Here is a 23,883-nt window from a genome sequence, read left to right as displayed (position 1 = left end):
TCAAGCCCCAGCACTGGCCTATTTGAAGCGTGGCTCGCAGCAAAGAGGGTTCCAGCAGAGTGATTCCTTTCCGCTCCTGCTGCTGGGAGCAATGGCGTGCTTTCAGAAGCAGTGGCAGTGGAGCAGCTGGAGAACCGTTAACACGGTGTCTGGATCCCCTACTCAATGGCCCCTTCAATTTGGTGCTTATTGCTTGAGATATTGGGGTGTGCCTGGGCCACCCAGCACACCCCTTGCGCATGCCTATGCTGGCCTCCACAACTTGGATTGCCTTAACCCACTGAATAGTGCTTGCTAGCATTGATTTTAGCATGTTCCTTGTTGGGAGTTCCAAAAATTTCAGCTTTAGGTAACAACAGTTCTATCCTATATCTCACAGGTGTATAATCAAATTTAAAAATGTGGTGCAAATTCATGTCTTAATGGTTCAGAGTCTAGAACAGGGATGGGGAACTTCTTTCAGCTGAAAGGCCAAATTCCTTTTCAGAGAAGCTCTTGGGGACCACATTTCAGTGGTGGGTGGGGCCAAGGCCAAAAGAGGGTGGGGTCAAAATATCAAACAATCAGCATATTTTAGTTTAAAGCTCTTACTGCCAGTAATTAAGCCTTAGGAGATGCATTTCAACCCTTTGAAATTTAGAAGGAAAAACATGCAAAAGCTGGAAAACTACCCAATGATTGGTGGGCAAAGGAAAAGTTTTCATTTTTCCAATACTCTACATGTTTAATTTTAGTGAGAGGTAGGAAAAGATGACCTCTGGAAATCCTTCTTTTTTAATATGCCCCAGAAAAAATGGAGGATAAAATGTAGCAAAGATACCTACAATTAAAAGTTCTATGATCATAAAAACAAGCATATGAATAAAACTTCAAGTAAAGGTTTGAAGTCATAATAATAAGATTGCCTTACCTAAACCGATGCTTATAGCCAAGAGATCCAAGCTTGCCAAGTTTTCTTGATAGAGAATTGGACTCATTTTCTGGCATTCTGTTTCAATTAAAAAATAAAACGTTCCCATGGTTACACATGGTACATTTGCCCTTATGGAACTATGCACAGAATATAAAGGAACATAGATTGTTTATAGACTCCTCTATCACTACCTTCACTACCAAGTGACAACCTCTTTTGCAGGCAACTTTATAAGATTAGACGTTCTATGGACATAAACAGGTTATTGCAGCTAAAAGGAGCCAAGCCGCTGGACCTGTTCGCATGTCATGACAGCCCATTCTGTCTTAATTAATCTGCGGGGGCTGTTGTGCTGGGTACCCTTGGGCATCATTTTTGCATGGTACCCATGGGTGCCTGGCTTGCCATGGTTTGGGAATCTAGGAGGCAGGGGTTGTTTAAGGGTTAGAAAACCCTCAAATAACCCTAAAACAAGCCTTGTATTTGTTTTCCTATTCTAACAGGAGACCCCAATTAAGAAAAAAAATAGTCATGCTTACATTGATAAAAATTAATTTAAGTCTTGTTAATTTCAAGAGACTTCAAGCACAATTCTCTCTATATGTGGGCATGGGCAAGACGATATAGTGATCCAAATTACTTCCTAGTGTTCTCTTTGGAATGTTAAACTCCTTGCCCAGAATAGTTTAATGCTATGCTATATTGTAGCACAACATAAATATTAATGAAGAGTATAAGTTCTGATGGTTGAAAGATTGTGTAATAGTACTTCTATAAATATGGGGCACAATTCAGCCAAAGTTAAGAACTTCATAGTCCCATTTTTTGATTTGTCATCCTGATTTATTTAAAAACTTATCCTAATTGTACCCAGAGACTGCAATCCTGTACACATTTATTCATATATAGGTTCTATTGAAATGAACAGAACAGCTAACTGCGCTCAGGATTGTACAGATGTTGCCTGCTACAACTGTCTCAAGAGCCATTTCAACAAGTATTGAAGACTTCACCAATTCTATGGAAATATGGCAAATATTTATCCCATGAAAGTTCTGAAAATTAATTCCATTAATTCTATAGCCTCTTGAAATTATGTAATATGCATAATACTTTACCCACTAGATGGGGCCATACCATTTTTCTATATTATAAATGCTACTCATTTGTAGGCCTTTACAATAAAGATTAAAAACTAGCTATTCACAAGATTATGCTAGGAGCTGGTGGCTACAAGTGTGCTTCTTAGGATTTTCTGCACTTTTAGAAATTAGGATTTGTTCTCTCTCATTTACACAACATCAGCTGATGGAAGCATCACTGAAACATACATCATGTAGAGCATATACAGATGTAGAATAAAGCCCCTATAATATCAGTTAGTATTGAATGAGGTGGAAACTCAGGATGGATTTAGTTCATAATGAAAAATCCCCCAGAAAATGCAGGGAGAGGTTATAATGAGGGAGGAAAGCAATGGAAATCCAGAAGTATCTTCACATATTTTTGACTACAACTCCCATAATCCTTGACCATTTGTCACGTTGGCTGGAGCTGATGGGAGTCATAGTCCAAAATATTTGGAGGGCACCAGGTTGCCTACCCCTGCTATATAGGACTCTAGGTTCAACTTCATTAACCTGTTTCGTTTGGTTGTTTATAAAAACAGACATAGCACTTCTATCGCAACTTTCTTCCCATAAATAGAACAGAGTTCATGTTCACAGAACAGGGATTTTCCACCTCCCTTTTTCTTCTGCAGCCCCTGAAAATATGCTCCTGGGACTGAGGTACTCTTGGGAATGATTTAGAATATGATCCAGGCTGCTGCAAACCGTGGAAGAGGAATTGGTGAAAATTGGTCCCTTCATTATGTGAATGGAGAAGCAACTTAGGATGCAAGCAAAGGTTTAAAAATAAATTATGTGTGGAAAATGCTTAACAATTTCTGTAAAAAATACAAATTTGTGAGAAATTTTGGCAACTCTGAAATTCAAGATAATTTGTCCCATAAATCGTGCTAACAAATATCAGATAACAAAATTGCCAAGATTCTATAGATCAAGTGTTGGCAGAAGGTAGATTTCTTGACATTTTGGACTTCAATTCCCAGAAAGCCCCTGCCAGTGTAACCAATGGTCAGGAATACTTGGCGTTGCATCTACTTTATGCACAGACGCCTACTCCAGAGTCTGCATGAAATCTTTTAGAAGAGGAAGATTCTACTAGACTGAACTATGTTTCTTTTATTTCCCTGTCATTTTTAGAAACAGTGGCTTATTGCTCTCCTTTCATCATTCTCATGTCTGAGTATTAATGTTATTTTAGCAAAACTAGTGATGTCTTCTGCTCATACAAATGCTGTTTCAAACTTTATGCTAGATCATGGTGCAAAAAAAGAAACTAAATCCAAGAAAAATTCTTCCAGTTGCATGAGAAGTGCTATAGGACCTACCCATTTATAACACTGGGTGAACACTTGCACATACATGTGCAAACCAGAAACAGCAGCTATTGACCTTCCGCCCATTGTTTTTTGTATTCAAACCAGTGTAAGAAAACCAGCTGGTACTTTGTTCTTTAATATAGCCAGGCCAGTTGAAGAGATTGGAATATACTTGCTTGAACTGCAGATAAGCATTAGACTTAAGCTCTAAAGTGCACACACACACCCGCCACGATGCGCCTGTCTTCAATGACAGATGCTTTACAGCTGCAGCTTACTTACCTGAAGAACGTGTGCTGATCTACACAGCATTTCCACAAATGTTTGCATGCGGTTTTGCTATGTGCTTCAAAAAAGAAGGATGTTTCATTACACTGAAATTTAAAAAAAAGTGAAGCGTTGTGAAGGATTCTTCTGACACAAAGGATTTGCATTTGATACTCTGATCACGTGAATGTTAATTCTTCTTTTACTTCTACCCTTGTCTATCAGGAGGAATGCCAGTAATGACAATGGAATAACACTGTTGTATCCACTGGTTGATGAAAAACATTTATTTAAATAGTTTTGACCCTAAAAATCATGAATCATTTTTATCATCTTAGCAAGTCAACACATGTTCAAAGGACCACTTTGTGTGTTATATTTTCTAACACTAAGGTTAAACCATATTGAGAAAAACATGTGCCTACATTGTGGTGATGCATCTTTTTTTGACTTGGGTTCATACATTGGAAAGCAAATACATACATGCATCACATTCTGACACAGACATTGACCTTCATACCATAACAAGTACATGTGCAGTAGTCCTATATTTTCTGAAGGCTCAAAGTAGTATAGTCACCACGTTCAAGACTGAGGCTTACAAAAACAAATACCAGTCAAATCATTGAGAAATATTTACATAAGCAGAAACCCTCCGAAGTGAACATTTTTTATAAAGAATACTAGTGAGGTGTGGTGTGTATGCAGCAAACAATGGTGGCACAGATGAATTATTGTAGTTCTTTCAAGAAATCCCATCTGTCAGTTGGATGAGTTATAGAATTTCAAGAGAGAGAGAAAGAATGCAAGTGTAAGAAACATATTAGCCTTCCAATGGCATGGCATGGTCAATTTAATTGATTTCAGAGCTTGAAAAGAATGCCTCTAAAGCCAAGTGAAGTTACTCATTAGACAGCATAGATTTAACAAGCCAAGGAATGAAAAATCTAGTATAATTTATATGATGTCTAATTCTTCTAAAAGTCCAAAGTCAATGAAAGTCTACACACTCTAAAATGTAGAAACCCAAACCAGTAAAGACATTCCTTTTTCAATATCCATAGGATTGCAGACCTTGCCTTCCTTCACTGACCCAACAGCAGCTTCCATTGCTGTACAATGGCTCGCTTGTGAAATTCAGGAAATTTTAAAAAACAGCCAACAGAGTGGGTGTGAGTGAGCAGCAGGGAATGCAATAGGGACTAATGTCCAAAGAAAAGTGTTAATGTTTACACTAAGCTCATGAAAACCTTTGTAGACACCTGAAAGAGCTTCCTTGGTAGCAGCCAACATGGCTATTTGATATTGTACACTGTGTTGCAGGTTCTAGGTTTAAGTATTATTTCAAAGTACATAATAAAACAAAGAAAGAAAGTTAAGTTTGATTAATAAACACACTACAATATATGCCAAAATCCAAAGATGTATGCATCTTGATCTGCATACCTCAAGGAGACTTTGAGCTGGCATTTCGCAAACATCAACTTTCTACGTTTCTCAGGGCTTTTGAAACTCAGAGTATTTTCAAAAGAGGCTTATGATACTGCACAAGGGTCTGCTAGTTAAAACAGAAAAAGTAAAACAAATCTCACTGGGTATGTATAAGCCCTTGGGTGCACCTTAAATGGTCTTTGGATCCTAGCCACAGGACTCTAAGACCTTTGAAATGTCAAAAATATACAAAATTTACCAAAACATTAACATGAGTAGATTAAAACAAAGGTAAAGGTAAACACGAGTAGATTAAAAGCCTTAGGGTCTGTTCTTATGTCACGCTAAGCCACTCTAAGAATAAGCCATGGTGGGTGGGTAGCTTGTCTGCTACTTTTGACAGATGTTTGCCTGCTCTGTGGCTTGCCATGGCTTGTGTCTCCATCAGTCCCTCTCAGTCTTTTAGCCTTCTGCTGGCATCTATTCCAGGAGTCTGTGAGGGAGAAATCCTCATTTCCTCATTCTCATTTCTTCATCTTTTCTACAATTGGTCCAGCGCAGTTGCCAGCTGAGGGAAATCTCCCCCACCCCATCAGATCATAAAAAGGAAATAATTTTCCAATCCTTATGAATTTGGGAATGCGTTCGCATTTTTTGCATCTTTTGCCCAGGGTAGGTGGGTGTTGTGTGCTTTGGCGCAAGCCTGTCCGCTATTTAGCCAACCTTACCCTTATCCACTTCTTGTCAACATCCTAGTCTCCACTGCTTTTATTTGACAACTTATTTGACCTTATCCTTCTTTAAACAAAATGGTGACCATGGCAGTGATGCCAGAAAATATCCAGTATGACATTGGGACAAAGCTACATGGAATATTTGTGTCTGAAAGTATCAGCACAGCAAAGCAGCCAGTCTGGTCTTCAATGAAGTTATTTAAAGACTCCGCCAAGTACAACAAGACAATGCTTTTGGACAAAAATGTCAATTTATCATTGTAATGAGAATTCAGTTAAATACTGACTTCACAGAGGTACTTGGAGTTCTCAGTTCTCACAAGAGCTCTCTTCATTATCGATGGAAACACGCTCTCCTTACATATGACAAGTCAAAAGTCAGCCATGTCCTAACCAATCACACACACAACTCTTTCCTTCCAACTCACACAGCCCTCCAATCAATGGAGCAGCTCACTTAGTAGATATACCAAAAGCTCCCAGAGAGGTTCTACTCTCATAGAAGGCTATTCTGTGCATCTCAAGACGAGAGCAGGAATCTGTACTTTTAGAAAGAAAATGTTTTAGCTATTTGCTCCAATTGCTTAACTTCTCTGGCCCAGTGGGTTGTGGCCTACCAGAAGCAAGGGACAAGTTAAATCATCAGTAAGCAAAACTCTTATGATGCTTCTTGTGTGAAGCTTGAATATAAAACACACTTCTGCATGAGTGCAGTCACATTTTCAGTTCTGATGGTTCCACCCTTAAAGGCAGCCTACAAATAATTCCAGTTAGATTTAGAACAGATTTTCTCCCACTCTGCATAGGATTCTAAATGTCATTGAATGTAGCAGTAAACAACAAAGCATGTGTACATACACATACACACAAGGGAAATACATGGTGTGTTGTAGTGGTATGCACTATGTGCACAAAGCACATACTACTGTGGAGATCCAAGTCCTGGTATGATCCCAATTGCAAGCAGCAACCTGGACATGGAGGGAGGAGGAGAGGCATCCAACCAGGTCATGAGAGCCAGCTCACAGGCTGTAGAGGCACTGAACCTGGGCTCTGACAGCTAGCCTGAACCCAACAACCAGGAACAAACCAGGCACGTCTCCAAATTACAGCAATCCCTGGGCCAGATTCCCAAGATGACAGTATCCTCACTTCGTAGACCTGACACTTCAGAGGACTGCCCCCTGAAAGACAATCCACTCCTCTGAAAGGGGGCGGAGCCTGAGTTAATCCCAAAAAGTATACAAGGAAGTGCTGGGTTGTAACTAGAATCCCATTAGAACAAGGAATCTGCTCCCTGTGATCTGTCCAAGGTCCTGAAGGACCGGTCTAGGGTCCTGAAGAGCCCTGTCTTTGACCACCGTTTTTCTCCAGTCCATAGTTCTTGACTGTGGATGGGACATGCAGCTCCTGCCTGTGTACTGACTGCCCTTACCCTGAGGTAAATAAGAATTGTTTACCAGACCTGCTTCATCTCAACCCTCCTGTGGGTTCAACGTTGCGAGGACTGGACAGTTTGAACTGTGCCCCAAGTGATTACTTCACGGGCATTTCTGTTTGAATTAACCATGATCAGCAAAAGAAGTGGCAGAAAACACATTAATTTCTTTTAAGGGCTGCATTCGCTCATGGGTAATCTGTCAGTGGCCGCATATGAGCAGTGAGCAGGGCCAAAAACGCGGAGAGCTACTGCTCTTCGCTTTGTGGGGTGGCTCACCTCTTTTCTCTTTCTGCCATGCTTTGATCTTTCTTTTCCACCCTCTTTTCTCTCTCCACTTTTTCTTTCCCATGCAGAGGGCAGCCAGGGAAGGGAAAGATCACTCTTTCCAGACATCTGAATTGATCACATGCAGAGGATTTTTGAAATCAGGCTGAGGGCTGCATGCAGTAGATCAAAGGCCATATGTTGCCAACCCTGGAATAAAGGCTGTGAAGCGGTATAGCAGCCATCCTGTAGGGATTTTTTTTTTTTGGCCAAAATTGAACCTCACTTAAATTAGCCAAAACACAAATTCTTCCCTGGTTCTTGCATTAATTCATTCCTAGTAATATTTTCTGTGCACAGCCTTATAGAAGCATTTGAACTATGAAACATACTTGGAAATCCAATACTTAATCTCACAGCCAAACAAGATTTAAAGCCATTCAACAAAAGTCAATAAGGAAGTTATAGGTTTTAAGAGGTTTCATAGATCTGTCAAAATGGAGCTAAACTTGAAACTCAGAGCCAAACTACACATCCCACTAACTATGTAGCATGTAGCTGAGGTTTATGTTGTTTTTTACCCTAGTGAAAACATGCATAGCCCCAATTCAGACTGCGATCACCATGTTTTGAGAGAGGGGGATTCAACTTTCCCCTCAGCCACCATTTCCTTCCTGAAATCCCACCCCCTGTGGGAGTTAACAAAAGAAAAGAAAAAAGGCTCTTTGACCCCAATGGAGACTCCCCCTCTTTTGTTAACCCCCCCTCCAAGGTGGCAGGGGGGAGGGGAGATGGTAGTATATTTTTTAGGAGTCTAGATGCTGCCTGATTCCGTGTATGTTTTCTTAGAAGCAAATCCCACTTCTTATTCAGTGGGATTAATAAGTATAGATAGGATTGCAGATTTAAGGCATAATCCTATGCATATTTAGACAGAAGAAGTCCTACAGTTTCTAGCTTTCTCCAGCCAGCTACCTAGGGAAAGCTTGGAACTGTAGGACTCTTTTCTGTCTAAACATGCAGAGGATTGTACCCTTAATCACAAAATGGTGTCAACTACACAGAAAAAAACAACTAGGAGTATGTAAAAGGAGGCAAGCTGACCATCAGCACAGAGCTGCTACAGTAGGGCACTGACCCCTGATGAGGGGGAAAAGAGTGAAGAGGCTGCAGCAGAGGGAAAGAAGGGAAGCAGGGCGACTCCATCAGTTCAGCTGAGACCAGCAACTTTTGGATCCTCCTCTTCTTTCACTGCTTTTGTTCCAGTTGGTCATTTTGTAGCTCACCCTATTCACCAGGGGCTCCTGACTTTCTGTGTAGCATTTTCATGGCGTGAGGAAATCCACTTGCATTAGCACAATTGATCTGGCTTAAGTATGGATGCAAACCATATATTTTATTTGTTTAGCTTATGAGAATAAACTCCCAAAACAGTTAAATCTGTTTTATTATTAAAGTTTCCTCATAACAAGTCTCACATTTTATGATATATCCAAGAAAAGCTTTAATTTCTAAAGTGGCTAAGTGGAATTACTTGTATCATTAAATATGAATTGGATAACCTCAGCTTTTTAAAAGCTTTGAAATGTTCATTGGTTTATCATCTTTAATTTAATTTGCCTGGAGGAGAAGCTATAAGAAGTTATGCTTTCCCATAGGTAATCATAATGTGATGTTTTATCACAGCAGGATTACAAACTACTAAATGCAACAAACTGCTCTTTATTCATTGCTGTTATCCTGGGGATAATCTATATTCCTCATCTATATGATAGCCCATATTCAAGGCTGATATATTCACTGTAAAACACTGCACAACTATGTTTAAAGATGTTTAACTGATGTGACATCTACGTTTCTCAGGAAAAATCAATATAAATTCTGAATATACTATTAAACAGAACCAGCTATTATATCCCATCTAAATTATTGAAGTAGGACCAGTGCAGACAAAACAATAAATGAGAGTTTAGGGATAGGGGGCACCACATGCTTCCTCATCCATTTTGTATGTACATTGTCCTCACCCCCTATACTCTGGTTCATGATTACATCTGATCTTCACTGACTTGATATCAAGATTCCAAGTTGGAGTTTAGCATATACACACATGCAAACACACACACACACCATCTTTAACCAAGGTTAGAATGCTTTTAACCAAACAGTCAAATCCAACAATGAACTAGAGTACACTGGATTGGAGAGAACTGTTATGTGAACTGAAGAAAAAGTACACAGTATCATCACCCGCTCCCAATTTCTAACCAAGGTTCATTAGTTCACTGTATAAGACCTTTTTAAAGGGCTTATACAATAGAGAAAGTACACGTAATATTTTGCATCCTTGTCCTTTGAAATACTTCCCTAAAGCATTCCTGTCAGGGCTTGATATTACCAAGTGCTGTCAGGTATTTTAATATCATGAGCACAACAGTGAGGTCTCATTTAAAAAAACCCAGCAAATCAACAAATCAGTCACCAGCCATTACACCAGAAGCAATGATATTGCCTTTCTAAAGCTTCCAGTATTTCCATTTGTAGTAAACATTTGAAATAATTTCAAGGCATTTACAGCCAAGTTTATTATAAGCATAAATTATATGCAACTTGCAGCACTTTCATGCAATCTAATTTACTCTACAATTACAGATGGTGCAGATAAAGTCTTACTCTGCTATAGGAACTTTACAATCCTTGCCTCAGGCAACAAAAAATAGACAACAAAAAAGAGTAGTGGAGAATGCATCACCATATCTTCCCAAAAAGATTTCTTATCTTTTTCTCAAAACTACAAGTAGAAATAACAAATCACATGAATTAAATATAATTTCTGATACAGATAAAATCTGTCTTTTTACTGAATTGCTTTTTTGCCATTGATTAGATACATTTATAGCACAATCCAATGCATGTTTACTCAGAAGTAAGCATTACTATGTTTAATGGGGTTTACGTCCTTCTAAGTGTCTTTAGGATTGCGTGCTTAATAAACTAAAAATAAAAATACCGACTTACATCTTTCCCCAAAACTCTGAGTTCAAACTGAGTTTCCTTGAAGTGGACCTTCGTAATTCTAGGCCTAGATGTTAGGAAAAGACAAATAAGTATAATAAGCCAACAAATAAAACAACAACAACAACTGGAATGGATTACTGTTTTCTGGCAAATATATGCTGTTAGGCATTGAAGGGGGTGGGTTGCCTAGAAAGGTAATCCAAAAATACTTTAATGAATAAAGTATGTTAATTACTGAATGAACAAGTCCAACTATAAAAACATGGTAGTCATTAACTATTAGCATACAATAGAAGCAGCTTCCAATTCACTTCAGAATCCAATATAAACTTCTCCTGTCGACCTTCAAAGCTTTTCACGGTCTAGCTCCTTCCTATCTCTCCTCTCTCATCTCACACTATTGCCCCGCTCATGCTCTTCGCTCCTCTGATGCCATGTTTCTCGCCTGCCCAAGGGTCTCTACTTCCCTTGCTCGGCTTCGTCCATTTTCCTCTGCTGCCCCTTACGCCTGGAACGCTCTTCCAGAACATCTGAGATCCACAAGTTCAATCGCAGCTTTTAAAGCTCAGCTAAAAACTTTTCTTTTTCCTAAAGCTTTTAAAACTTGATGTTGTTTGGACTTTACACTGTTAGTTTTACCCTACCCTGTGCCTGTTTACCCTACCCAGTGCCTGTTTACATTTTCTTCCCCTCCTTATTACTTTACTATGATTTTATTAGATTGTAAGCCTATGCGGCAGGGTCTTGCGATTTACTGTTTTACTCTGTACAGCACCATGTGCATTGATGGTGCTATATAAATAAATAATAATAATAATAATAATAATAATAGTCTGCTTTGCTTCTCTATAGCAAATGTATGCCTTCTCCTGAATTAAATGTCGCTAGAGATGGCTCGTAATAAAACTTTGCAAGAAGTGTGTCTATCAGTGAGGCAATTTCTCTTCTCTCTAATCAGTACTAGGTATCCATTAAAGGAAAAATATTTAAATGTACTCATTAAGTGAGCAAAAGTGAGCCAAAATATAACAGTATGAAACTATCCAATTTATTTTGAATTGTTTTAGAAACAGAACAGTATATAGGAAGCCTCAATTAATATACAATGCAATATTTACTAAAACCTATTATTGTTATGTGGTCTGAATGGATAAATATTACTTACCAAAAATACTTTCCTACTTGCTTTTTATTTTTATAGACAACCACTCCTACAGGGGTTAACCCTACAAAATATTCAGATTTGTTTTCACCCTGGAAAAATAATGTAAAATTATTCATTAAATATATGTCTGTTTTAAAAAACCTGTTAGAGCCACAGTGAAAAGATAGACAATGACATCTAAACTGGTGTCATGGTGGTCAGAAGAAAACATCAAAAGCTTAAATTATTTTTAATGGCCTTGTATATTTAAGGAACTAACAAACATCCTGTAGCTTTTAACTACTAATGATCTATTATTTCCCTTTACTTTGAACTTTTTAAGGGCCTTACTCAGATTCTTGGTGTTACTTTCATATTTCCTGCCTGAACATATCCCTCATAATAAACCCTTTTTATCTTGTAACGACACTTAGAATAAATCCCTCAGATTTGTAATCTATATTATTTTTCCAGAAGAGTTAATTGTGTTTTATATGGAAATGCAACCACATTCCTTCATAGAAAGTCTCCTTAATCCATCCTTCTTCTACGTATGTGTTTCTGTGGATTTAAACTTCACTTTAAAAAAACAAAAGAAGAACACTGGGTTATGAAACATGTAGTTACTGGTTTTCACTGCCAGTGCTCCTCAGACAGTTCAGAAGCATTATGAACAAAGTCCAGGATCCAAAGAACTGCACAGCCAGGTCCTGTGGCCAAGTGGGCTCAGCCTACTATGCTGTATGGCAAACTGCTTTTGAGGCTGAAGAGAATAGCAAATGCAGTTTGTGGTACGGCACTAGAGTCTGCTTTTCAAAGAGAACAATTCAACAATCTCACTGCATACATACAATCTTGTGTGTGGGCCTAAAGTAGCTCTTTAGCTCAGAAAAAAAGAAGGAATTCGAACACTCAGGCCGTTGCTAGACAAGGGTTTAGCCCGGGCTGAAACCCGGGCTCACCCCTGTGCATGCAGATGATGCACAGGGGATCTCAGGGTCAGGCCAGGCTAAACCCTCCCTTGACCCGGGATAACCGGATCCACTTTTGGCCTGGTTTTTCTAGCAGTTTCCATGGCTTTTCCCAGCTACACGACTTACTCGTGAGTAGCCGCAAGAAGCCACGCACTGGGCACAGCGCTTCTATGGAGCGCAGTGCCCATCGGGCCAGGGGCGAGGAAATCGCAGGGGGGAGAGATGGGGGCCGGGGGGCAAGCGGGGGGGAGTGGATGAGCGAGCGAGCGGGTGAGCGGACAGGCGAGGAAGCGGGCAAGCGGGCTGGTAGCAAGCGGGCAAGCGAGTGAGGGGGGCGAGCAGTCAGGCGAGCAAGCGGGCAAGCGGGAGGTGAGCGGACGAGCGAACAAGCAGGCGAGTGGGGGGCATCAAACATTGGGGGAAATCGGGGGCAGGGGGGAGTGGGGAACCCTTTATTTATTTATTTTAAAAAAAGCCTTACCTTCTCGTTGGTGTTCCTGCGCACATGGCCCTTTAGAAAAAAAAGGCTGACGCGATGGGGCTTTCCCTTACCCCGTTGCATGTTACATCTAGCTAGGGGTGACGGCCCGCGCTAACTGCAGCGCGGCGTCGCCCCTACTCCCCACCGGATTACCAGGTAGGTCTAGCAAGGCCCTCACTCTCAACTCTTGCTCTCCAGTCTTAGGCCTTCTGGCCTGCAATGGCTAAATAGGAATTCTACTTTAATCTGCTCCCTCTCCAATCCATTTTTTAAGTTCTTTCACAGCACCATATTTATTTCTTGCAATTATTTATATCCAATCTTTCAAGATAAATTCCTACCAAGGCAGTTTACAAATAAAACAACAATACATTAATAAAAAAGCATTAAAACAGTATGAAAATAACCCAGAAGGATCCACCCCTCAAGGTAGACGGTGGTAGAAACCCCTGTAGTAGGACAGAGAGAGAATCCAATTGGAGCAGGGGCCTGAGGTGATCTTCACTTACCTGTTGACCTCTCACTTCTGTGCTCTATCCCCAAGGCAGCTGCTGGTAATGGCCCTCTGGTAAGAAGGTGATAGTCCAGTTGGACCAAGGGACTGAGGTAATTATAGCAAAAGTGTACCTTGGCATGACCAGAAAACATTTTCTCCTCCCATATGTACCTGCCCGGACCTTAAGATCATCTACAGGAGCCCTTCTCCGCGAGCCCCTGCCAAAGGAAGTGAGGCAGGTGGCTACTAGAAGGAGGGCTTTCTCCGCTGTGGCATCCCAGTTGTGGAATGAGCTCCCCAGAGAGGTCCGCCTGGCACCTACACTGTACTGCTTTCATCGCCAGCTGAAGACCTTTTTATTCTCTCAGTATTTTAACACTTAATTTTAACTTAAATTTAAATTTTATTGTTCTAACTCTGTATTTTAATCTTATATTAATTTCTGCTGCGTGGTTTTATCCTGGTTGTGCTTTTTATACTGTATTTTGTAATTGTGCTTTTAACCTGTTGATTGTTTTATTGTGGTTTTAATTTTTGTGAACCGCCCAGAGAGCTTCGGCTATTGGGCAGTATAAAAATGTAATAAATAAATAAATAAATAAATAAATGAAGGAATATCTATTTCCAGTATAGTCAGGAATTGCAATTGATGTAGCCATATAGGCTAGGCACGTACATCAGGTGTTGGTAAGCCATAACATTGCAATTCCTGACTGAGAATCCTGTTCTGCTATGGTTGTCTCCAGTGCGTCTGGCCCTCCAGTGTGGGCAGCAGAGTGGCAGTTTTCCTCACAGTGGGAATACCACCTATGTCCTACTCCTTATAAGCTTGAATTAAATTCTTCTGTTTCGTTTATACCATCCATTTTAAAGTTTTCTTCCCATCCAAAATGCTCTGTGTACAACAACATGGAGCTCCTTTATCTCCTGGCTGTCAAAATCACTTCAGTGGCAGGGTCAGTCTTTACAGTCTGAGGAGCTTCATGTGTACATTTAAAAAACCACAACACCCACAGCACATTAAGAGTCTGGGGAAATGGGACAGTATCCAATACTGTTGTTCCTCTTACGCCACTGATGTAGCGCTTACATAAGCAACCTCTAATACAACGCCAGCAGCATATTCTGGCACAATGTTTTTCCCCAGAAAACCCATTGCTCCACCATACACTATTGCCAGAGATTTCTTATAGAAGCACGAGTCGATCGCATAAGCATAACGACAGCGTTGGATACTGCACCGGTTCAGCAAAGCTACATACAGTTCTACTTTTATTTAAAAAGATATTACTTACATAGACAGGATGAAGATCAACTCCATACATTTCAAGTGTCTTTGCCACTCCTAGGTAGTTCAATTCTGCCTCAGCTGGAACTTGGCTCCTTGTTTAATAGAACAACCATAGACATATATTTGTTTTTAATAGTATATTTTAAATGTGATTTTAATATTGATAGGTGAATCTCTTAGGAATTTTATAGTATTAAGGCGTATATAAGTATCACAAATCAAACTATCAATATTCAGTCCGGGGGGGATTAATAAATCATATTCATGTGGCTTCCTGCCAAGGGTGAGGAATACTGACATAGCTCTGGTTCATACATATGCCCTTCAACATGGAAATGATGCAACATATCAGCCAGGGCCTCCATTAACTCAACGCCTCCCATTTATTTATTAATTTAATATTTATACTGCCCAACTGTCTAGGCTCTCTGGGCAGTTTACAACTAAGAGAGAAACTGGACAAATGGAGTCTCTGAGCATTTGTGTGAAAGTTCTTAGTCAGAGCGACATCATTTGCATGAAGAGAGGAGCACCCTTGCAAGTAACATATGAACCAGGGCATAAACTGTTGTTCTTTCTGAGGCTCATTTACATGCTTATTGCAGCATTGCAAGATTGTAGTCCTTGTTTTGAACAACTGTAATAGACAGTAACATGTAGGAGGTTTTTTACTTTGTAAGATTTTTAAACTTAACATTAAAAAGTCATTAAAAATGTTATGACTTCAGGTGAGGGATTTCCCTCACTAGAGGGATTTATTTAAAGAAACTCAGAATGTCCATTAGTCAAATATGACTGAAAAACAAACAATAGAGATCTAGGTCAAAATGTCCTTTACAATCGTATTTGCAAACAGTATTGCTACCATCAAAGTCTGAGATTGGATTTATTCCCCTGGAAATGAATGCAGAACAAACAGAATCACTATCTGCACTGATTTTTTTTAATCTTTAAGACATGGAAAAAGAATTATTCTGTATATCTTTATGTGTGCACACATGAACATGCACAAAATGTTGAATCATATCCGTTTACAAATAACAGTAAACAAATGCTTTAGTACACAAATTAAGATTTGTCAAGATTTGAAAACATTACTGTCTTTATCATGCCTTTATTAACTATCAGCTGGGTCTATTCCCTTAACACAGCAGTAAAATATTGCATTTTCACTTTCCCCTGCAATTGTTTATTTGTGTCAGAAGTCTTCAGTTTTTCTATGCTTTCTTTGATCAAAAAGCAAGAAAACTTTCATTTTGCAACAAACATCTTTGCTAAATCTGACCACAAAACATTTCTTGTGAATTTTCCCCTCTTCTTCTCTCAGGGCTAAACTGCATTCTACATTAAGTATAGATTTTTGTGAACCGCCCAGAGAGCTCCGGCTATTGGGCGGTATAGAAATGTAATAAATAAATAAATAAATAAAATAGTGTGCAGTTGACCATTTCTATCTTCAAGTATGTGTGCAGGTCCCCCAATCTGGATCAGGACCACTATGCATAAATAAGGGAAATTTTTTTTTTTTTTTAATTTTTATTCATTTTCAACACTATATAAACATAGATAAACATTTCCAAAATATAACTGAAACTAACACAATAAGAAAAAAAATACATCAAATATCTGCTGCATACATATTGAATAATTGTTGAGTACAAATATCAAAAACTATTACATATGCCTTATCACTCTACAACATCTTCATTCTTAACATAAATGTGCACCCCCCACCTCGGGATCATTCTTGAGTCCAAAATCTAATCATTTCTTCTGCTGGTGGTTTCCCACTTCCCTTAGTAAACACGAACACTAGGAACTGTTTCCAGATTCCTTCGAACTCATTTATTTTAGTTACGCCTTTTCTCCACTTAATATTACATGTCAGTTTATCATTAATGGCTATGTCCCATACTACTTTATACCATTCCTCAATAGAATATTCCCCTTGGATCTTCCAGTTCCTAGCTATCATCAATCGTGCTGCAACCAACAAACTCGATATCAGCTCTATAGTTCCTTTTCCACACTTTATATCTTCAAATAGTGACAGCAATGCTATTTTTGGTGTTTGTTCTATTTTCATTCCCACTATTTCTTCAATTTCTGAAAACACCATCTTCCATAATCTTTGTACATATTTGCATTGCCACCACATATGTAAATACGTTCCTTTTTCCCCACATCCTCTCCAACAATTTGCTGAATGTTGATCACTTATCTTATTCAATCTAACCGGGGTTAGGTACCACCTCCATAAAATTTTAAAATAATTCTCCTTTATTCTTACTGATAAACTTCTCAACACTCTTTGTTTCCATAGTCCCTCCCAGCTCTGTCGCCCTATTTGTATCTTCAAATCTGATTCCCAAATCATTTTCTCTGTATTCTCTCTAAACTCCTTCTCTAACAATATTTTATATATTTCACTCATTAATCCTTTTGAAACTATACTACTTCCTTTTCCTTTCTCCTTACTTACTACTAATTCTTCAAACCTCGTCATCTTTCTGCACATTCTATTATCTTTAATCCACTTTTTATTCCATTGCTCTAATTGACCATATTCTAGCCAAGATAGCTTCTTCTCCTTTAACAAATTTTCCATATCTTCTCTTGTTTTAATATCTCTTACCCAATCCTTTAATTTTATTTTATTTTTCTCTTTTAATATTTTACATAATCTACCCTTTAGATCCTCTGGGAAATTCTTTAACATTATTATCGGTGCTAAGGGAGAGTTGCTCGGAAGCAGCTTCCCTTTAAATTTACTCCAAATTTCCCATTGAGTCCTCAGGAGTGGATTATCTATACTTCCAACCCACTTTCTTCCTCCATCTTTAAAAAAAACATTCTCCAGATTCATCTCTACCTTACTTATAATTTTTTCTTCCATCCAATATAAATCTCCTACTCCCATAATTGCTTCTACAACATGTCTTAATCTATTTGCTACGTAGTATAATTTTATGTTTGGGAGACCCATTCCCCCCTTTTTTTGGCTTAGGTACCAATTATTTTTATTCACTCTTGCTCTCTTTTCTCCATTACAATATTTATTAATAATATTTTGCCAACTTTTTATCTCGGTTTCTGATATTTTTATAGGTAACATCCTAAATACAAAATTAATTTTAGCTAATATCTTCATTTTTATCAAAGCTATTCTCCCAAACCAAGATAAATTTAATCTTTTATATTTTTCCAATTTCTCTAGTACCTCCTTCTTTAACCTCGTTAAATTTTCCCTTTCTAAATTCTCTAGATTTTTTGTAATTTTAATTCCCAAATATTTAATCTCGTTCTTAACTTTCAATTCCATTCCCTTAACTTCCCAATCCTTTTCTTCCCTCTTAGTATAGTTAAACAACATCATCTCTGATTTAGACCAATTTATTTTTAACCCTGTAATTTCCTCAAATTCCCTCAACTGATATTTAATTCTTTCTAATTTTCTTAATGGATTCTTAATGGTCAATAAAGTATCATCCGCAAACATGTTTAGCTTTATTTCCCTTACCTCTCCAATTCCTTCTAATTCTTTATCCTCCCTTAGTGCCTTCGCCAAAACTTCCATAACCATTACAAAAAGGACCGGCGAGAGCGGACATCCTTGTCTTGTTCCTCTGGCTAGTCGTATCTTTTCAGTAAGTCCGTCATTTACCACCACTACCGCCGTATTTTGGGAATATAGCTGTTCTATTACATTTTTAAATTTATTTCCAAATCCCAATTTATCTATAATACTCTTTAGTGCCTGCCAGCTCACACAATCAAAAGCTTTAAAAATATCTAATGCCATAATACCTGCCTTAATATTTGCTTTTTTTATTACATTTATTATATTTAAAACTCTACCCACTAAATTATGCATATGTCTTCCTACCACAAACCCACATTGATCTGCTCCTATATATTCTGCCAAGAATTTATTTAATCGTTTGGCCATAATAGATGTAAAAATTTTTGCATCCTGATTTATTAAAGAAATAGGTCTATAAGAATCGGGATTAGTCAAATCTTTATCTGGTTTTGGGATCAGAATTATCACTGAATGTTCCCATGATTCAGGTATCTTCTCTCCTGATAATATCCTATTATAAAGTTCCATTAATTTTGGAACTAGACAATCTTTGAAGACCTTATAATATTCTGGACCCAAACCATCTGCTCCTGGTGATTTACCCACTTTTAACTTATCAATAACCTCTTCAACTTCTCTTTGAGTTATTACTGACTCCATTAACTCCTTATATTCTGATTTTATTTCCTTCTTTATAAACCTTCCAATATACTCCTCCACCTTTTCTTGTTGAATTTCTTTACCCTTGTACAATTCCTGATAAAATTCCTGAAAAATTTTTATTTTAGCTTTCATTGCATGACAATAATTCCCTCGGCTATCTTTCAACGTTTCTATCCCATTCCTCCCTTTTTCTTTTTGTGTGAGCTTGGCAAGCAACCTCGAGTTCTTATCACTATTTTCAAAATATTCCCTTTTCATATACATTAAATTCTTTTGAATCTCTTCTATATTTAAATTTTCTAATTGTTTCTTCTTAGCTTGTATTTCCACTAATTTATATTTATCTTTACTTCGCCAATATCTTTCCTCCAAGTTTTTAATTTCTATCTCTAACTTTTCCTGTTCTGCACGTTGTTGTCTTTTTAAACTACATGTTTCTCTAATACAGATTCCTCTTGCTACAGCCTTCATGGTGTCCCAAATGACTGACCCAGCTGTTCCTCCTTTTTCATTAATTTCCCATGACTCCGACAGTTCCTTCCGAATTTTATCTACTATTTTATTGTATTTCAATATCTTTGTGTTCAACTTCCATCTATATGCCTCTTTATAATCTTTCTTAACTGTAAATTCTAAACTTAACAAGGCATGATCAGTTACTTTTATTACCCCCATTTCCATTTTACAAATCCTCGTTGCAAAGTCTTTTGAAACAAATATATGATCTATCCTGGAGTATGTATGATGAACTGGGGAAAAATATGAGAATCCAGGCCTATTCCCGTTAAGTAAGCGCCACGAATCTAAATAATCATTTTCTTTTATTAATTTATTCAATATAGTCATATTGTTTCTCTTTTCAACATTAGTGGGATTTGACCTGTCTCTTTTATTATCCATAACCATATTAAAATCCCCCGCTAATATAACATACCCCTCCTTAAATTCTTCTATTTCTTTAAACAACTTTATAAAAAACTCTCTATGCCTCTCATTTGGGGCATAAACATTAATCAAAGTATAGACCTTTCCCTCAATTTTACCTTTTAACATAAGATATCTACCCTTATCATCCTTTTTTACCTCTTCTAATGTAAACCCACTTTTTTTTGAAATCAAAGTGGCCACTCCATTTTTTTTTGATGTCCCTAATGACTTTTCATAATAGGCTAGCCACTTTAATTTTATCATATTCGAATTCTCGGAGCCTTGGTGTGTCTCTTGGATCATTATAATATCTGATCCCTCTTTATTAAGCATTTGTTCTATTCTCTTCCTTTTCACGACTGCCCCTAAACCTTTAACATTGAGTGTTGATACCTTTATCTTTTTATCCATAATCACCCTTTTGAAATCTCTTCCGATCCCTTGTGCTCAGCAGTTCAAACTTGCTTACATAAAAACACAAACTCCATACATAAAACCCCCACCCTCCTACCCCAATCCCTCCTCCCCTACCTTCCCCCCCTCCCCACCCCCCCACTCTAATCCCCCCCCCATATCCCCGTGAGTCTAGTACTCCAGCCATCTACTTTAAAGGGGGAGGGGGGAGGCAGTGCTGTGCCTGGCCGGCAGATTTCTATATTAGCATTTTTATTTGCAATTATCTCCAAACATAATTAACAATTCTCTTACTCTCCAGATGTCCCAGCCTCATTCCCTCCCCCACCCACTCCAGCCCCATCTGCTTCCCCATCCAGACCCAGCCTCTTCAGCAAATCTTTACCTTGATCCAATGAGGTTACTCTGTGTTCCCTCCTCCCATATGTAAATCTTAAAAAAAACCGGGTAACCCCATGCATAAGGAATTTCATTCTTCATTAATGTTTCCATTATTAGTTTAAGACTACTTCTCCAATTTAATGTACGTTGAGAAAGATCATTGTAAATTTACACTGGTTTGCCTTTATATTATATCTGATTCTTAAATCTCAATTCTTTCATAATTTGCTCTTTTTTATAATAATTACCAAATTTCACCAAAATGTCTCTTGCCCCTTTGTGGTTTTGCCCCCCCACACGATGGACTCGATCCGGATCCAATCCGTCTATTGATATATCGGCATCAGCTCCTTGAACCAGTTCACGATGATTTCTCTAAGATCTTCTCCCTGCGACTCCTTTAGCTGCTTTATTCAAAAAGTAGATCTACTAGATTAATCTTCCGAGGCAATCGATCACAGTACCCATTCTTTAAATTGTATATTAGTTGATTTCTCAAAAGCCTCTTATTCCTTCTGGTCCAAGTCCGCTTTAGCCTCTATCTTTTTGATCTTATCCGAATTTTCCACCTTTTTTATCCGCTAAATACACAATTAATGTCTAAATTCACTCATATGCTGATCCATTTTTTTTAAAATATAACAATGTTATTTTCAGCTATAATGGGCCTGATCTCCATCAACGAGGGAGGGTTACTACCACTTTCTCCTCCTTCAGTCATATTTTTTCTTTATTTGGTATTGTATCCAAAGGGACTGGGTCTTTATCTTCCTCCTCTTGCTCAACTCCAGGGGCTGTCCTTTCCAGGAGGGAGAGGCATGCCGAATTATGATTTGAAAGTTCCTTTTTTTTTTATAATTTGAAGGTTTCTTATTTTTTTTTTTCTTCTTCTTTTTTTCTTTTTTCTTTTTTTTTTTCTTTTTCTTTTTTTGTATATTAAGCTTTGCCCAACTTTTGATCTTTCTTTTAATGTTAGGCATGGGACTCTTCTGGGTAGGGCATAAATCTTAGAGTGTAACTCGCTTCCTTAGCAACTTATGCTGGCTTCTCTGTTATATATCAAACACTTTTTCTTTCTTCATGAGGGGGGGGAATATCCAGTTCACAACAGCATTCACTAGAGGGGATCAGTTTAATCATTCGCAGCCTCTCAGCTTCCCACATCTCCCTCACCGAATGCCGAATGCAGCTTCTTCCACCTTCTCTCCCCCCCTTCTCACCACGCCAATAAATCCAATCAACAACTTCCACCTTACAAAGCCAGCATTTCAATCTTTCCCATGTGAGATAAGAATGAAAGGTTATAACACAAATCAATGTCCAGCAAGCATAAATTCCTTCTTTTTAAACTGCGTCAGTGTTACTTTCGGTTTCGATCGTGTTGCCGTTTATACAGACATTGTATTAAATATCAATCATCTCACCTCCCTTCTTCAAATCTCTCAGCTTTTCCAGCTCCTGTGACTTTTATAATCATTTTCTGTCGTTTGCTCAAAGATTTATGCCCATTAGAAGAGAGATAATTGCTTTTTCCGGCAAACGCCGCTTAGAGCCTCAGAAGAAACCCGCCATTGCTCAGGCGGCCAGCTCCGCCCCCTAAATAAGGGAAATTTAACACTTTCTACTCAGCTGCTATTACCTCCAATTCTCTTCTCCCAATCCCCCCCCCCCGCTCCAATTCATGCAGGGGCTAAAAACAGGGGGCGGGATCTCCATTGGCACCAATGGACGTCTTCTTTTTTTTTAGCTCCCATGCTTGGAGGGGTGTGTGAGAAATTTAGGATGGGGGAAGCAACAAGATAGTAAGGTTTAAACCTTCCCAATTTGTGTGTGGTGGTCTCAATCTGGATCAGGCCCTGCACGCTTATTTGGAAGTAAAAAAAAAAAAGTGAGGCTCATCTGCACACTACGAGACGGATCCAAATTTAGTCATGCTTAGAACAGACCCACTGAAATCAATGGGATGTAAGTTAGCCATGATCCAACCTCAGGTATTTAATGTAACATGTAGCTTGGCCCTCAAAGTTTTCTTTCTCCTGCTTTCTGGCCTTTTGATTGTGCAAAACTGTTAGGTATTTTCAGCCTTGCTTTCAAATCAGTTAGCTGAATTAGCTTTCCAAATTAAGTAGGCCACTAAAAATGGCCATTCCAGTTTGCTATATTCCACAGTACCATCATGCACAGTGATTTATGAACACAATTAGGCTACTCCAAATAGCATAATTTTGCATTAATCTGGAACGTGTGTTATAAATATTCTACTTCTATCCCATTCTTACACAGGACTCCCAGTGATTCTTACTTGATCAGGGTTACACCTGATTTCAAGAGTTCCAAGCACTCTGTAGCACCAGGTGTTCTCACACCATTCATAGGGTTCCAGCTGCATTTAACACCCTTCCAATTCCAGGAGATAATAGCCCCAGGAAGCCCCTGGCTTTAAAAATCTCGAATCAATTTAATCCCCCACTTGTTGGGAAAAGAGAGAAGATTACAAAATAATCTGTCAGAGTAAAGCTACTTGTTATCCTATGAAATAACGGCATCCATAATCAAAGGAGAGGACATTTTTATACAATGTAATTAACATTTTACAAACGTGATGTTTTACCGCAGTCCATCACAAGCTTTTGCCTACTTTCACACTTTTTCTCACAACATACTTACCCTTGTCGTTCAATTCTAAAATATGAACAAAGTCGTTAAGTTTGCCTTGCCAACTATGAAATTCCATCCATCAGCTATATCTCCTGTTCAAGAGTAAACTTCCCAGTCTTTTACAACTTCTACACATATTGGCTTTCAGTCCTGAAATCATCTTATCAAGAAACCTTATCTCCCACACATTTGGCTCCACAATCCATAACTTCATCACGACTCATTTCTCAAATATGTTTTTTCTTCTCTCTCACCTTTTTGATTAAGACATGCAAGAGTCTGCCAAACAACTATGCTGACTGATGAGGTGATTAATCTTATAAATTATGAGCACTGCCAGATTTTTTAAAACGTGTG

General features: G+C 38.4%; 1 protein-coding gene across 2 annotated transcripts in view; it reads right to left on the bottom strand.

The window, feature by feature from the left end:
• EPB41L4A (erythrocyte membrane protein band 4.1 like 4A) overlaps window positions 1-23,883 on the bottom strand; it is a 124,186-nt gene that overhangs the window by 38,523 nt on the left and 61,780 nt on the right. For both annotated transcript variants that reach the window (XM_063129542.1, XM_063129543.1), the window contains 5 exons: window positions 14,905-14,992; window positions 11,680-11,768; window positions 10,515-10,578; window positions 3,642-3,733; window positions 911-988 (listed from right to left, as the gene is read on the bottom strand). In XM_063129542.1, coding sequence (XP_062985612.1) covers window positions 911-988; window positions 3,642-3,733; window positions 10,515-10,578; window positions 11,680-11,768; window positions 14,905-14,992 — 411 coding nt within the window. The remainder of the gene's footprint in view (window positions 1-910; window positions 989-3,641; window positions 3,734-10,514; window positions 10,579-11,679; window positions 11,769-14,904; window positions 14,993-23,883) is intronic.

The sequence above is a fragment of the Elgaria multicarinata genome, chromosome 6 (assembly GCF_023053635.1).
Source record: "Elgaria multicarinata webbii isolate HBS135686 ecotype San Diego chromosome 6, rElgMul1.1.pri, whole genome shotgun sequence".
In the NCBI taxonomy this organism is placed as follows: domain Eukaryota; kingdom Metazoa; phylum Chordata; class Lepidosauria; order Squamata; family Anguidae; genus Elgaria; species Elgaria multicarinata.
Note: the sequence above shows the minus strand (reverse complement) of the source record. Positions and strands in the feature narration are given on the sequence as shown.